The sequence below is a fragment of the Benincasa hispida genome, chromosome 11 (genome assembly GCF_009727055.1).
Source record: "Benincasa hispida cultivar B227 chromosome 11, ASM972705v1, whole genome shotgun sequence".
NCBI classification, from domain to species: domain Eukaryota; kingdom Viridiplantae; phylum Streptophyta; class Magnoliopsida; order Cucurbitales; family Cucurbitaceae; genus Benincasa; species Benincasa hispida.
The window spans coordinates 50,368,616-50,384,519 of record NC_052359.1 but is presented as its reverse complement, the minus strand read 5'-3'; the positions used below and the strand labels follow the sequence as shown (position 1 = coordinate 50,384,519).

The 15,904-nt window shown below is 34.6% G+C and overlaps 3 protein-coding genes across 3 annotated transcripts; 1 reads left to right on the top strand and 2 right to left on the bottom strand.

Moving 5' to 3' along the window:
* The first annotated feature begins 841 nt into the window (after positions 1–841).
* Positions 842–6,465, top strand: LOC120090510 (ammonium transporter 2). The gene is made up of 4 exons (XM_039048224.1): positions 842–1,791; positions 1,871–2,156; positions 2,909–3,012; positions 5,850–6,465. The coding sequence occupies exons 1-4, from the start codon at positions 1,159–1,161 to the stop codon at positions 6,282–6,284; spliced, it is 1,458 nt and encodes a 485-aa protein (XP_038904152.1). The 5' UTR covers positions 842–1,158; the 3' UTR covers positions 6,285–6,465.
* Positions 6,459–7,396, bottom strand: LOC120090511 (UPF0098 protein TC_0109). The gene is made up of 2 exons (XM_039048225.1): positions 6,897–7,396; positions 6,459–6,647 (listed from the first exon to the last, which is right to left on the bottom strand). The coding sequence occupies exons 1-2, from the start codon at positions 7,323–7,325 to the stop codon at positions 6,573–6,575; spliced, it is 504 nt and encodes a 167-aa protein (XP_038904153.1). The 5' UTR covers positions 7,326–7,396; the 3' UTR covers positions 6,459–6,572.
* Positions 7,397–11,035: 3,639 nt separating this feature from the next.
* Positions 11,036–14,224, bottom strand: LOC120090736 (receptor-like protein 6). The gene has a single exon (XM_039048449.1). It carries the CDS (start codon positions 14,222–14,224, stop codon positions 11,036–11,038), a length of 3,189 nt encoding a protein of 1,062 aa, XP_038904377.1.
* Between the last annotated feature and the right edge of the window lie 1,680 nt (positions 14,225–15,904).

Genomic DNA, 15,904 nt, shown 5'->3' with positions numbered 1-15,904 from the left:
ATATATTGTTGAAAGGAGGTGATTCAAGCATGGAGAAGGAGTTTCTCCTTTGTTGAAGGAGGAAACGGAAGTTAATTGTCACTCAAATAAATATTAATGGTGAAAATTTGGGAATTGAATTTTAGGGAAAAAAATATTAAACGAGATTTGAAAAGATAACATAAAACTGAAATATATAAATAAAAAATTTTAGAGCTAGGAAATATGAAATATCTAATATCTTAATTAATTTTTAATCATCCTTAATCATTAAAAACTAAATCTCAATAGAATTTTTTTTTTTTTTTTTAAAAAAAATCAGACTTGGGGCCAAAATTGGAAAAGTAAGTAGGTTGATGAGCCCAACACATCATGTCTTTTTTATCATAAATCATACCATTAAAAAATGGTCATTTTTCCGATTGGATTTTCCATTTTAGCAATCCTACGCAATTTCTCAATAAGATTTTATCCACTTTATGAAAATAATGTTTTTTTTACCATTTGCTAAAGTCACGTGAAATTACTTAAATGGAACTTTGATGATGAAGTAAACAAAAAAATCAAAATTCTTGGATTTTAAAAAATAGGACAAAAGTCATTTTAAACTTTAAAAATAGATCTTTTAATCAAATTTTCCCTAATAGTTTACACCCCAAACTAATTCTAGTTATATTTTTGGACAAGAGTCCAGCTTTAAACTTTTGAAAGTAATTATCAATTAATCTCTCTTTTAATAGTTCACAATGAATCCAGAGAGAAAAAAAAAAAAAAAAAAGAAGAGTAAAAGTGGATATTTTTAGGTTAAAAAATGATTTTTGAAGAAAACATATGGAACACGGAATGAGGGAAAGACTCCGCGGAAGAAGAAGGAAGAGCCATTGGGTCAAACCCGCATCCACTCGGGTCAATCACCACACTTCCCTTCTTTGTTCATACTAAATCAACCAATTCCAGTTCCCATTTCTTCCACTCAAAATCCCTTTTTAATAAGACTGTTGGAAGAAAAAATCAACTCATCATTTCAATTTCTCACCCCATTACTTCAAAATCGTTAAAATCTCACCATCAACCCATCAATTCCTAGAAACCCACTTGTCATCCCCTCCCAATTTCCTTCCTCCATCAAAATTCCTTCATTCTATCTCCCAAGGCGGAAAAAAAACAACCCAATTACTTATGAACAACACCATCCCGCCGGGGAACATGGCCGCCGCATCCCCACCATGGCTGAACACCGGCGACAACTCTTGGCAAATCACAGCCTCCACTCTCGTCGGACTTCAGAGCATGCCTGGGCTTGTGATTCTTTACGGCAGCATCGTCAAAAAGAAATGGGCTGTCAATTCTGCTTTTATGGCCCTTTACGCCTTCGCCGCCGTTCTAATTTGTTGGGTCATCGTCGGTTACAGAATGGCCTTTGGCGATCAGTTGATTCCTCTGTGGGGTAAAGGAATTCCAGCTCTGTCGCAAGATTACCTAATAAATCAAGCCAATATCCCTGAGAGTGGCCTCAACGATGGACAGGGAACGCCAAGAATTCAACCCAATGTTCCGATGGCTTCGCTTGTGTATTTTCAATTTACTTTTGCTGCGATTACTGTGATTTTACTTGGTGGGTCCGTTCTTGCAAGAATGAACATAAAAGCTTGGATGGCGTTTGTTCCTCTGTGGGTAATTTTCTCATACACCGTCGGAGCATACAGTGTTTGGGGCGGAGGGTTTCTGTTTAAATGGGGAGTAATTGATTATTCAGGTGGCTATGTGATTCATCTTTCGTCTGGAATTGCTGGATTAACAGCGGCGTATTGGGTAAGAACACGGGAATTTTGGAATTTGGGGGTTTTGAATTTGAATTGATGGGGTTTTTTGTGTTTTTATTGTATTATAGGTTGGACCGAGGATAAAGAGTGACAGAGAGAGGTTTCCGCCGAATAACGTGCTGCTGATGTTGGCCGGAGCGGGGTTGTTGTGGATGGGGTGGTCGGGATTTAACGGCGGAGCGCCGCACTCGGCGAACGTGGTGGCGTCGATAGCGGTGCTGAATACGAACGTGAGTGCGGCGACGAGTCTGTTGGTTTGGACCATTTTGGATGTGTTTTACTTTGGGAAGCCATCGGTGATTGGAGCCATTCAGGGTATGATGACTGGCTTGGCTTGCGTTACTCCTGGCGCTGGTAATTTCCCATCTCCACCTTATCTTAAATATGATTAAATTCTACTTTTTAAAAAAATAGTTTTTAAAAACTTGTATTTGTTTTTAAAATAGAAAATTCTTATAAATAAAAAAAATTCCAAAAATATTAAAGTATTTTTTTTTGAACTTTTTGTTAAAAATATTTTTTTATATTTTAGAATTTGGCTACTTTTACACCGGAGGAAAATGTAAATCTTTGAAAGAAAAATTGAGAAAATAAATTTAAATTTAAAAAATAATAATAATAAATGAAAATTAAAATTTAGTTATTGATGAAATCTTCTAAATAGTTTAAATAATGAATATACCATAGGTTTCTAACTATATACTATATACACTAAATTTTAAATTTTTTTTTCAACTATAAGAATCAAATTTATAATATTATTTTAATCGAACAAAATAATTTTTTTAAATTTTTATTCTTTTAGATTAACAAATATGAAACATTTGTAATTGAACCCCAACTTCTGATTAATTTATGAATTAGGCTCACGGTGGCAAATTTTTATGTTCCTTTATCTTCTTGAAATTTGTGGAAAATGTAGGGATGTTTAAGATATAATTAATTTAGGGTTTTTAAGAAACCAATAATTAACTTTGGGTTGATATTGTTGTCTTAAAATACAGGAAATTTTTATGGGCTTTCAATGTTTAAATTTCAATGATATATTTATATTAATTATAGAAAAAGTATAAATGTAAACAATTTAAAGAAATAATTGAAAACAGGGGTTGTGCAGACGTGGGCGGCTATCATAATGGGAATTCTAGCAGGGAGTATTCCATGGCTATCTATGATGGTTCTTCATAAAAAATTGAGTTTCTTGCAGAAGGTAAGTTCTTTAATTTTCAATCTGAATCTATTTCTAAATATTCTCTTCTTTAATTGAATTATGTTTAATTAATTAATTAATTAATTTTTGTAATGTCTTTCTAATATATATTGGGAAAACCAACAGCTCACGAAAGCCAATTTTAGATTATTTTGTACCAAACTTGCTGATATTATAAAAGGACAATGGGCATTATTTTTCAGGAAATAACTCTGAATAATTGTTTTTTCTTTTCAAGAGAAAATGACTTTAAAATTAAATATTTACCAAATTGATGGTTGTTTTATCATATTATTGTTTGACAAATCCAAATCATATTTATAGTCAATGACTCAATGGCCGGGGTCCCACCCAAGTCCTTGGGCCGTTGCGGAGGTACTATTTTGTTGTTTGTGGATTTTTCTTCCGAACTTCACTTTCCGTCATTTTTTAATATTCTGTCCGATCCGACGACGTTTCGGGTCAGTATTTATTATTATTATTTTTATAAACCCTGTCTTTATTGTTCATTTTGCTTTAATTTAATGATATCATCTTCAATTTGAAAATGAAACATTATTTAATAGATGACCGCCTATTTGAAGTGTTTTGATTAAGGGGAAAAAAAATACATCACTCATTTTTTTTATTTGAATTTTATTTTAAAATTTGTCAGAAAAAATTATTCGATGTGCTTTTAAGAAATGCGCGAAAGACGTGCAAATATGGTACAATCATGGCAAGTTATTTGAACTTTTATAAACAAGTGGATTAATGAATGAAATAAGAAAATTATATTAATTAGATTCATATGAAACAATATATGAATGAGTAGCCTAATTATGGAAGTATCCCTAAAATTATATTTTGTGTATAATGAAAATGTTATTTAAATATAGCAAAACATATTGTGATAGATTTGTTGGAAAAATCTTTCACTTCTATCACATAAAACTATTAGAGAAAATAAAAGAAAACAATAAAATAAGAGACACAAAAATTTATGTGAAAAACTTCCAAATAGGAGAAAAACCACGGCTCACCATAAAGAGACCCACTATGAAAAATTATTAAAAAAACCTCTCTTTATCCAAACTACAATAACATTCTCTCAAAAATTTTGACTACTCACTTTTTTTCCCACTCTCAAACTAGAGAATATAAAATGAATTTAGTTAGAGTTAGCAGACTAAGTTTAAGGTGTTTCTAATTGGGATAACTTGAAACTAGAGGTGTAGACTCCTTTTATAAGTTTGAAGCTCATCCCCATTGTTCAATTTAATGGTTGTAGGCAAACTGTACTTCTAATATTTTACCAAAACCTAACAAATTTCACCTTACCAAGATATTTGAAGAATCCACAATATCTACAACATCCATTGTCTTCACCAACAACTATAATTCTCATCTCATAGAATTATAACTTAGTTCACCATAAAAAGTAGACGGCTTGGAATACCACCTCCCAAGATTTTTCTTTTTGATCACATGCCAATAAACTTTGCTAATATTTATGGTGCAACTTCCACCTACTTGGCTCACCTATAAGTCATTCAGCCATCTACATAACTTTCACCCTACATCTTGCATAACCGGCAAGTCAATGCCTATGTGCAGACTTGTAGAATCGCTAACATCACATCCTCTTTCATGGTAAAGTGGACATACTATGAGGATGAATTCTCTTTTTTGAGGAAGTCATCGTTTTCCATGACGAGAAATACACTATCAGCATCCGGTCCAAAGCTCATTGACAAACCTGCTTTGTTTTTCACGTGCTCAGACCGTCCGCATTCCCAACAACCTATCTTTTGCTCGAAGACTATCTTTTTGAACCTCTATTAGAATCATTCTTAGATTTCACTAGAACATTATCACGACTTAACTTGCACTTGTGTAATCCAACTTGTATTAATACATCCTTGATTTGTACTTGCCACAAGTCGAAGTTGATCCTTCCATCAAATTTTACTGAACTCATAAAGTTTAACATATCTGCTTCTCTTTTTTACAAAAAGAGTAAATAGTGAACATTTCACACTATTCATAAATACCACAACCTATTTCAAAAATTCTTTTATGATATAAATGGTCAGACAAAACTGCAACCACAAAGCATACTGAAAAATTTAAGAAACCACAAAGCATACTGAAAAATTTAAGAAACTACAAACCTAACGTTCTGGTACCACTGATACCACTAGTTGGAAAAACTCTTAAAGGAAAGCAATAAAATAAAAAAGTCAAGAATTTATGTTATGTAGGAAATTCCCAATTTGAAAAAAAAAATCATAGTCCACTAAAAAAATCCATTATATAAAAAATTATTACAATAAAAAAAAAAAAAACCTTCCTTAATCCCAATAGTGCAGTTAACACATTAAGTTTAAAATTTTTTAATTGGAACAATCTTCTTATAAATTTAAAATCTATTTCCATTATTCAATTTAATCGAGGTAAACAAACTACACTTGAAATATTTTTCTAGAATCTCAAGTTTAGTACCAATGACCTGTTCAGTATTGAAGTTTGAAATGAAATTACCTTCTAGAATTTCTACTTGAAACTAATTTTGAAATGAGACAAAACTAAAGAATAGAATTTAGTAAATATTTGAGTAGACTTGAGTGGAAAAAAAAATTGGTTAGTAAATCTTAGGTTTGAAAAGTTGTTTAATTGGGTGAACCCACGGGGTAAGGGATTAATTGAAATAGATGTTCCATAATCCAAGTAAAAGGTGGAGTTAGTAGCCAACTAACAACTCCCCTCTTTCCAAAACTCAATTTCCATGCTTTATCATTATTACTATCAAAGATTATTTATTTTAAATTTAATCAAATCACACGTGTGTATAACAGGCTGACGACACGCTCGGCGTATTTCACACGCACGCGGTGGCAGGATTGATGGGCGGCCTTCTCACTGGGCTTTTAGCGGAGCCCACACTATGCGATCTATACATACCGATCATCGGTACACGCGGCGCTTTTTACGGTAAAAACGGCGGCGTACAGTTCCTAAAACAACTGACCGGATCCACCTTCATCATAGGATGGAACATCGTGTCAACCACTGTAATACTCCTCTTTATTCGCCTCTTTATGCCCTTAAGAATGCCCGACGAAGAACTCATGATCGGCGACGACGCCGTCCACGGCGAGGAGGCTTATGCTCTTTGGGGTGACGGCGAGAAATTCGATCCAAGAAGGCACGGCACTGCAGCGGCCAATATGGAAGAAGGAACTGGCTCGCCTTATATCAATGGCGCTAGAGGAGTAATCATCGAGTTGTAAACATTTTAAAATTTTCTTTTGGATTCATTCCAGTGTGTCTTCATGTATTATATAATAGCTTCGAATCTCTCTGAGTGTTCAGAATTTTAGGGTGAGTATTTGTGTGTGTTTTTGACCGTCATGGAAAAAAGTGTCATCTTGCTCTTATTAAGGAAGGAAATTGTTGATTTAATGTACAAAATACAGTGTTCTTTCTTTCTTTCTTTTTTTTTTTTTTTTTGGGTGCAATTCTCCATTTCAGATAAGACAAAAAGGGAAAAAGAGTACAAAAAGTTGAATGTGACGTGATCAGAAGACCGCCATTAATACTGCTTCCCCCAGCACGTGCCCTTCTATTGCGTCTAACAGCTTCTCCTTCGTCACCTGCAAGTGAAAGGCATGAGATCATTATTTAGAAAGTAAAATAGTAAAAATTTCCAAGTTCATTAAATTTTCCTTCCAATACATCGAAAAACATGCTAGGTTTTTTTAGTAGTACTTGGTGGGGTGATCAATAAAATTCCATCATAGATCACTTGTAATAGAGTAATTGTTATTGGTACGGAAAGATAACGATATAAATTGATAATGAGCGGTGTGATATAACATGAGAAGAAAAAAGACGAGATGGACCTTATTGCCGAGGTTCAAGTGGTCGTCTAAAGCATAGAGCTTGAACTCGAAGCGGTGGCCATGTGAGGGCAAAGTGGGAGCACGCCAACCAGGGACCTTTTCATCATTGTTGCCTTCTTGTATAGCCGCATAATCACCCCCGAGCCCCTGTTGGTTCCCAGAGAAATCTTCGGGCAGGCCCTTCAAGGTGGGCGGTATGTTCACAACCACCCACACGGTCCACGGCACGATGGGTCCGCTGGGGTCCGGCGCGTCAATGTCCTGCACCACAAGAGCCAGGGTCTTGGTCCCTTCAGGCAGATTGTACCATTCCAACGGCGGAGATTTGTTCTTCTGCGCCCCTTGCCCTTCTGATGTGTACTTTCTTGGCAATCTTCCTTCGTGGTCTATTGCTGAAGACGCCAGCCTGAACACGCCGCTATCCGCCATGGCTTTCCAAAATAACGCTGTTTAATTATAAGCCTCTGTTTTTTCGGTTGCCGTCATCCGAGAATCAGAATGGCCCTTTTTTATAGACTCTTGTCTTTAGCTTTTGGCCACGTGTGTAGATACACTTACTTGGTGCCGGAAACTTCGAGGTCATGACACGTCATTGTTGACGTGGCAGGCCTAGAGTGTTCTCAGTGAACTGGTAAACTGAAACATCCAACCCTTTTCTTTTTCTCCTTATTTAATAATTTCACCTTAATATTTTTGCCATTCCATTTTGGTGAAAATATTAGTTTATTCCATCAGCTTTCTTCTCCATTTTATGTGTACCAAGATGGCAAGATGTATGTCTAAAAGGACTGAACATATCTAATTAACTTTGAGCAATATTATGTGCTCACATCATCTATTTTTATACACATACAAAAAAGAATATATACACATATATTTTTCAATCATTTTTAACTTTTTCTTTTTTTTATATATATGTCAAATTTTAATGGACTAAGATGCAACCTATGATACCCAAATACTTTATATTAACTTTTAGTTGAAAATATAGCAACGAGATCTATATAATATTTGTAAATAGAGTACAATGTAAAAAAAAAATTATAACTATAGCAAAATTTATATCCGATCATCAGAGTTAATTAACGATACTTATCATTAATAGAAATCTATCAACAATATTATCAATAACTAACATAAATATATGAGTACTAGAGTGTATCGCTAATGTATTTGACTATATTTGTAATTCTATTTTTTTAAAATGTTGATATGTACTTAATTATTAATCCTAAAAATACTATCTATAATAATTACCTTAGCTTAAAAATATACCTTAAAAAAAACTAATAATTTTGAATTTCAAAAACTAATTGATATATTATATTTAAAATTAAATTATAAAACTTTTCATTTATAATAGTTTGTTTCGCTGACATCTTAGATTTTCATGAAGTAGACATCTAGATTAGCCCAGAGGGCATTTGAAGAGTTTTGGATGCTCTCTTGAAATATGAGTTTTCCAGATTTCTTAATTCCATTTTATCTTTTTGTTCTTCATTTTTATTTTATTTATATATTTATATATATCTTCATTTGCATTATGCAATTAAAATAAATATTGTCATAATTGTATATGATATACTTTTAGTTATATTGTAAGTCTTATTATTTTTAGTAATATATTCAAATTTATATTTATATTAATATTTATTTTATAAAAAATCTTAAATTATGATACATTATTTTGTTAAGAAAAATAATATATAAAATAATATAAAATGTATTAATTTTAAGACATTCAAATTGATAAAAACAAATATAATAAAATTTAAATTATATCAAATTAATTATAAATTAATAAATAGTCGTCAGGACATTTTTAGAACTTTACATAAATTTAAGATATCGAACATCTATAATTTCTAATATCTAAGATTCTGATTATCTACATTCTTAGAAAAATAAACAGCTGGAGTGTTAAGTAAGTCCATACAATTTAAGAATATCGAAGACAATTATTCACACACACAATACAATTTTAAAAATTATGAAGTTAAGTGGACAATTTAACCTTCCATTTAATTGATAGAAGAAAAGGAAATTAGCTCTCTTGATATGTGTCATTGTCATAGTGTTAGTATCAATTAAAGTAGAAACACTTTTGAATTCCAACCTGCCGTATCAATTTTAGTTAGGTTCAAACTGGCTAATTATTTTGATTTTTTTGTAGTATTGAACGGTCGGTTTTGTAGACTATCTGAAAACATAAATTTGAAAACAAGAGATTAAATAAATTTTATGTTTTTAAATATGTGTTTGGTGGCAAAATTCAGAAAACTAGATTTTAATTTAAACAATTGCAAACTAGTTGATAATAAATTATTATTAATTTATTTATGAACATGTTTTATTTTTTTTTTTAAAAAAATGTAAATTATTATTTTGTAATAATATATAATTTATAAGATAAATTAAAATTTTTGTCCTATAGTTTGGAAGAACTTAGAATTTAGGTCTTATGATTAATTGGATATTACCACTAATGGTTTGATAAAAGCTTTATAAAAAGTTTATATGGTAGGGATTATTTAAGAGAATTTAACAAACCATAGAGACTATATATGAAGTTATATCAAACTATAGGAACTAAAATCTAAAGATTAACCTAATTTATAATATATTACATAATAAATATTTTAATCTTTTAAAAGTAGTATTGAGCTTATAACATGACATATACTATATTTCTAAATGTTTTTAACTTTATTTGATATAACTCTGCATTTTAAACTTTAAAATTCAATTTCTGGATACAATGATAACATAAAAATGTTGTTTTCAAAATTTACACTATTTATGTTATAGAATTCAAAAACAGTTTTCAAAAATAAAATTCAAGTTGATTGCTAAATACATATTCATTGAATTAGTGAACCTGAAAACATAAAACAGAATCTAGATTGCGAACCAAACAGACCATAAATTTTGGAAATTTTCAAAGATAGAAAAATAAGGGTATACAAAATAGAAAAAATTTAATCTTCTTTAAAGAGACTGATAGAGACTGATAGAAGTCTATTAATATTTATCAGTATTTTTTTTTTTTTTTTTTGCTATTTCTATAAATTGTTTGACAATTTTTCTATTTGTGAATTTTTTCCTAAATTTTCATATTTTCTTAATCATTTAATTATATATTTTTAAAAATAAGAACTAATTAAAAATGTTGAGGTTTACCTAGAGATGAAAAACTCCAAGCTCAAGAAAAACCAAGAGTCAACATGAGAAACATCATCCTAAAATAAAAAATCAATCGAGTTGCACTTTGTATGGTGCCCAATAGCTTTGAGCACCGCAATATGCTTTCAGTACCGCAATCTACCTTGACATTTCAAGAGTTAAAAGTACCAACAGAGACTTGTTAGAAGAAAGACATTATATATCACCCCATATGACGACCTCAAAGGCAAATGAATAAATAGTCTTGAAAGCCTGACCTTACTTTTGTATGATTAGTTAAACTATATACATTATATATTAACTTAAGCATCAGAGTGTAGTAGACTCGACACCACGGCGTAAGAATTTTTCAACCACAAACAAGGAGAAGAGAGTCAGAAATCAAATTCACGAGGAGCCTGCAATGACGACAAACGCATGAGAGATTTACGCACCATACGGAAAAAAAATATATTGCAAAAGTTGAGATATAAGGAAATTTACATAAAGTAAGTATATGTATCTTAAAATTCAACAAAGCCACATTTATGGCATATGGGAAAAAGTTGAGAAATTACAAGGTTGCTTAGAATACGTATTAAATTTACCAATATATTTATAAACCACAAGTATGTTTAAACCAGAGGCAAAAAGCTAGAACAGTTTTAACTGCAGTTCAAGCTCCCTATTTCCCTAGAATTTTCATAAAGATTTTAATACATATACAGGAAGGATATATGAGCACTTTTATTTTTTTTTAAAAAAATTAGAATGGAGCTATAATTTTCATGTCCTAATTTTTCTTATAAGGGTAGAAAAAGAAGACGACAGTGATGGAGATATACAATGACAAATCAAATAGTATTTCAACAACCCAATTCTGAAGTTGATGATCCCTAATTATGTACAACAGAAGATGTGCTCTTATCTTCCAAATTATAGCATGCCAAAAAGAATGGAAATAAACTTTTCATGTTTTAATTTTTTTCTCGAAATGTAGAAAAAGAAGAAGATGGGGATGGTGATAAGAGACATGTACATCGAGGATCATGAATAACCTTCTTCCTATAGATGTCAAGTTTGGAACAAAACACACAATATCGCCCTTTAAATTCTGAGGATCTTTCTTCACTTTCTTCATTTTCATACCTAACTGCAATATAATCATCCTCATCATCGTCGTCACTATCATCTTCTGGTTCGACTTTGCGGTCACTGGAAGTCAGGTAGATGTATCCCATCAATGGAAGAATGGCCAGAAGAATTTTGTCGATCGTGTCATTGGACCATTTTTTCCCGACCTCCAAAAACGTAAAAGGAGCAACAACTGCAGCTGCTCCTACTCCAAACCCAACTCCAATGAATATGAATTGCCAATCAGCATTAGCTACTGAAGCTGACTTTGGGATAGTTGTACCTGAAGTTGGAGGAGTGGCAGTTTTACATTCTGGCAAAGGGCCTCCACATAATCCTTTATTGCCTACAAAGGAAGCTGGTGGAAATGTTTGGATTTGAGGGCCCATGGGGATCTTCCCGACCAAGAGATTGTTGGAGAGATTCAATACAGATAGAAACGATAGTCTTGCAAGCTCTGAAGGGATTGTGCCAGTAAGACTGTTACTTGAAAGGTCTAAAGAACCCAGCTGACTCAAATTTCCTATGGATGAAGGAATTTCACCGGACAGAAAATTGTGGGACAAGTTGAGAAGATAAAGCGCTTTGAGTTCTCCGATTTGTGCAGGTATATGGCCATTGAAGTGATTGCATGAGAAGTCGATGGAAGTGAAGACTGTTAAAATTTTTGTCAGTTCAACGTCTAGACCTTTGCTTGTAATAGTTACTGTGTCTTGATAGTTCACAGCACTGAATTTGAAGAAATTAAAACGAAGGTGATTAGCTTTTGACTTGCTAAAGTCTTCCTCATCCACCATTGCTCTCCACTTTTCTAAGCATTTTCCAGATATGCTACCACTAAAGTTGTTTCGAGATATGTCAACAATTTGCAAGCTCTTCCAAGTGCCATGGCTCCCGAGACATCCAAACTTCCCATGAAAATTGTTTGAGCGAAGAACAAGCACCCGTAAAGTGGATATGCTCTTCAATGGGCATGGAAAGACATCATTTATCTGATTATTCCCAAGGTCCAAAACCTCCAAATCATGGCACTTCGATAAAGACTTTGGTACCGGCCCTTCAATGTTGTTTCCACTTAGATCAAGAGTCCTCAGACCGCATTTAACTGGAAATGTATCAGGAATAGGGCCACTTAAGGTGTTTACTCTTAGATTTAGTACCACGAGATTATCATTCCTCTCAGATAGACAATGGGGAAACATGCCACTCAACTTATTATTAGACAGATCCAGTACCTGAAGACTCTTAGCATCGCATATGGATTCAGGAATATTACCTTCAATGAGATTTCTTGACAGAGAAAAGAAGACAGTGGTTAATAGGTACTTTCCAACATCAGGTAGAATGACAGAACTGAACCTGTTATTGGAGAAATCCAAATAGGCAGCAGATGGAGGAAAGAAAGAAAGTGGTCCTTCAAATTTGTTGGAATGAAGGTCAAGAAGATAGAGTTTGGAAGAAAGATTCTTTGGACGCCCTTCAAAACCAACAAGAGAGTTGCAAGAAAGATTTAATTGGCTGAGGTTTCCAAGATCCCAAATCCAGAGAGGTACGTGTCCTTGAAGTTCATTGTGGGAGAGATCAAGAGAGTTGAGTTTCAGTTGATTTTTCAAGAAGCCAGGGAACATTCTTAAATTGCAGGAAGCTAACTTTAATGTGGTCATTAGAGGAAAGTCAGTGCTTTCTGTTTCAACGGAGAGGCTGTTGCTTGAGAGTTCAAGTCTCGTAATATTCTTAAGCTGCTTGAACATGGTTAGATTCAATCTTCCGGTAAAATTGTTGAAAGAAAGTGAGAGAATCTTCAGACCTCGAAGTTCAAAAAACTTCGATGGGAATTGCCCTTCTAACCGATTGCTCTCCAAAGCAAGGGTATCAAGTAAGAAAGAAGACACTTTGGAGAGCTCATTCAAACTACCAGTAAATTGGTTGTAGCACAGTTGAATCTTCTGGATTGATGGAAGGTTGAAGAGAGATAAAGGAACATTTCCAGTGAGGGAATTGTTACGCAAATCAAGATTAACGAGATCGGAAAGTTCTTCCCATTTGGTGTAAAGCAAAGAACCATTCAACCGATTATGAGCAAGGTTTAAGACAGTAAGATTCTTCAATAGAGAAAATGATGGGATTGGACCAACAAATTTGTTGCTCGAAAGATCCATATATGTGAGTTGTGTGAGATTTTCGATAGAATTTGGGATCGACCCACCAAAGTTGCAACTCGCCAAGTCTAATCTGGACAAATTCTTAAAATTTCCAATAGAATTTGGCAGTGCCCCAGAAAAGTTTGTGTCACGGAGCAACAGAGTTCGAAAGGGTCTAATGGATTGAAAATCTGGAAGAGAACCTTGCAGCAACATATTATTAGACAAGTCCAGAGTCTGAAGAGTTGATACCTGCAAAATACTTTGTGGAAATTCTCCAAACAATCTTGAATTGCTAAGATGCAGCAAAGTCAAAATTGAGAAATCTGCAAATTCCTTGGGAACCGGTGAGGAAAAGTTGTTATTATCGAGACGAAGTTCTAATAGATACTTAAGCTTCACAAGGGAAGAATCAAGAGGTCCCGTAAGAGAACATCCCGATAAACTCAACACTCTGAGATTAATCAATGAAGACGACAAGGCCTTGCACCATTCACTTCCTCCTGCTGACAAATCTACACCATCAAGATATAGGACTCTCAAATTGCTCAAATTCTGAACAACAGTCATCAAATTTGGGTTCTCAAGCTTCAGTGTCGAAACTTGAAAGAGAGATGAGCTAGTAAGATCGAGCGTATCCAACCCAGTTAAGCTTGAAATCTCAATAGGAATCTGGCCCCAAAATCCAGAATTAGACATATTCAGCACACTCAAATTCGAAAGCCTCTTAAACCCAGACGGCATCGTAGAATTAAACTTGTTGAAAGCCAAGTTCAAATTTCGCAAGAACCGAAGACTGAAAAGACTGCTTGAATTACCAACCCCACCGGAAATCCACTCATTGCTCAAATCAAGACCGATAACACAGCCGTCGAGGCAGGATACACCCATCCAATTACAGTAATCGACACTTTCATTCCACTGCACCAGTTTCAGTGAGAAGGAAGAATTGTATGTGAGATCATTCTTCAATTCGAGCAACAGAGAGCGCTGATCCTCAGGGCATCGTCCAAAGACCAAAGAATTTCCTATGCTAAGGAAAATGAAACAGTTGGAAATAAAAAAAATGCATGAAAAGAAAAGATTTCTCATCGAGACCGATTATTGGAAAGGTCCATAGGGATAAAGAATGGGGAAAGTGGTGCGAATTAGTAATGGGATTAAGGAAGTTCATAAGCCACCAGGTTGACCTTCAGACATGTATGGGGATTCGGCAAGACCAGAAGAATCCGAATGCGAAGAAAAAGATTGAGAGAGGAAGACGAAGAATGAAGAAAAGAGAAATTAGGGGAAATGGCACTGAAGGATGGTGGAAGGAACGGTCAGCGATGGGAAGCGCATTCAAAGTAAACCGCGTCTATGTGAACCCAAATTCCCAATAATGCAAAATTTCCACCGCCACAACACAGCGCTATGGATTTTCTTTTTCCTACTCATTTCATCCCATTATTAAACTTTGGAAGACAGCCAACCCATTTTAAAGGCTCAAAATTACTTTATACTAATGTTATGGATAAGTGAACTTACAAATATATCTTTTTTTCTCTTTCTTTCTTTATACGTTTTTCTTTTTATCTTCCAATAGGATTTCCTTCTCCTTCTCCTTCTCAGGTAGTTCTGTTCAAGCCTAGTGTCACAATCTAACTTTGAGATAGTAGATTGTGACCCCACTTGTGTAGACAGTGCAGTGGCGGCATGTGAGTGTCAACACATCTAACAAAGACAGGAGGCCAAGAGAAGTGTCGTGATGCAATCGAGGAGGACGGTACATCATCCAACACGCCAATATAAGTGGGCAAGCATGCCACGTTAAACATTAAGCAGAAAGAAAACCGTGTGATCAGTGGTGTTAGTGACAAGCTCCGTGAGAGCCAGATGGGGCCCCGGGCCGTGACCTCGGAAGGTGGAGTTTCGTCGCGAGTTTGGACGAGTGGCTCTAGAGTTAGATGCATATTGATGCAAGCACGTCGAATTTCATGTCAATCAGAGTTCAAAGGAGTGCTCTACGTTGGTGAGTGATAGTTCGCCACATTTGATATGCATGGATGGCAAAAAGGAAAATGTTTAGAATGCACTATAGGGGGAGGCATGATGTCAGCTCTCCACAACCCCTGGGCCCTGTGGCCTAAGTGAGCTACCCCATGACACATGTGTGTGTGTCATGGCGTGGGCGAGCGTTACAAGATCAGTATCTTGGGCGTCTTCCATCGAGAATGGGATCTCATGGACAGTGTCGGACGACATGGGTGTGCTGGCATTGCACCCTTTCCCATGGACTAGAGGTTCGATGTAGCACCCGATATGCAGTTTTGATTCGACAAGGGTTCAGAAGAGCCTAAGTCTCGATTATGTTCGAACGGATGGATATCCAGGAAGTCCCAAGTTGGATTGTTGCCCAGGGTCAGTTGGTGATGGTTCTCGGTAAACGTGCTCAAATAGGAGAAAGAAAGCTGATGACATCTCGACATTCGGGATGACATCTTAAAGCATCAGTGGGACTCGATAGTTCCCGGTTGGTCCGATACTTGCTCGAGTTGTCCCCCTAAGCAGTGTAATGGCCCGATAAAGCTC

Excerpts from the sequence above, each read along its gene's own strand:
- LOC120090510 (XM_039048224.1), top strand. The coding sequence starts at position 1,159 with ATGAACAACACCATCCCGCCGGGGAACATGGCCGCCGCATCCCCACCA. Across the intron at positions 1,792-1,870 it reads GATTAACAGCGGCGTATTGG|GTTGGACCGAGGATAAAGAG; the intron begins GTAAGAACACGG and ends ATTGTATTATAG. Across the intron at positions 2,157-2,908 it reads TTGCGTTACTCCTGGCGCTG|GGGTTGTGCAGACGTGGGCG; the intron begins GTAATTTCCCAT and ends AATTGAAAACAG.
- LOC120090511 (XM_039048225.1), bottom strand. The coding sequence starts at position 7,325 with ATGGCGGATAGCGGCGTGTTCAGGCTGGCGTCTTCAGCAATAGACCAC. Across the intron at positions 6,648-6,896 it reads ACTTGAACCTCGGCAATAAG|GTGACGAAGGAGAAGCTGTT; the intron begins GTCCATCTCGTC and ends TTTCACTTGCAG.
- LOC120090736 (XM_039048449.1), bottom strand. The coding sequence starts at position 14,224 with ATGGGTGTATCCTGCCTCGACGGCTGTGTTATCGGTCTTGATTTGAGC.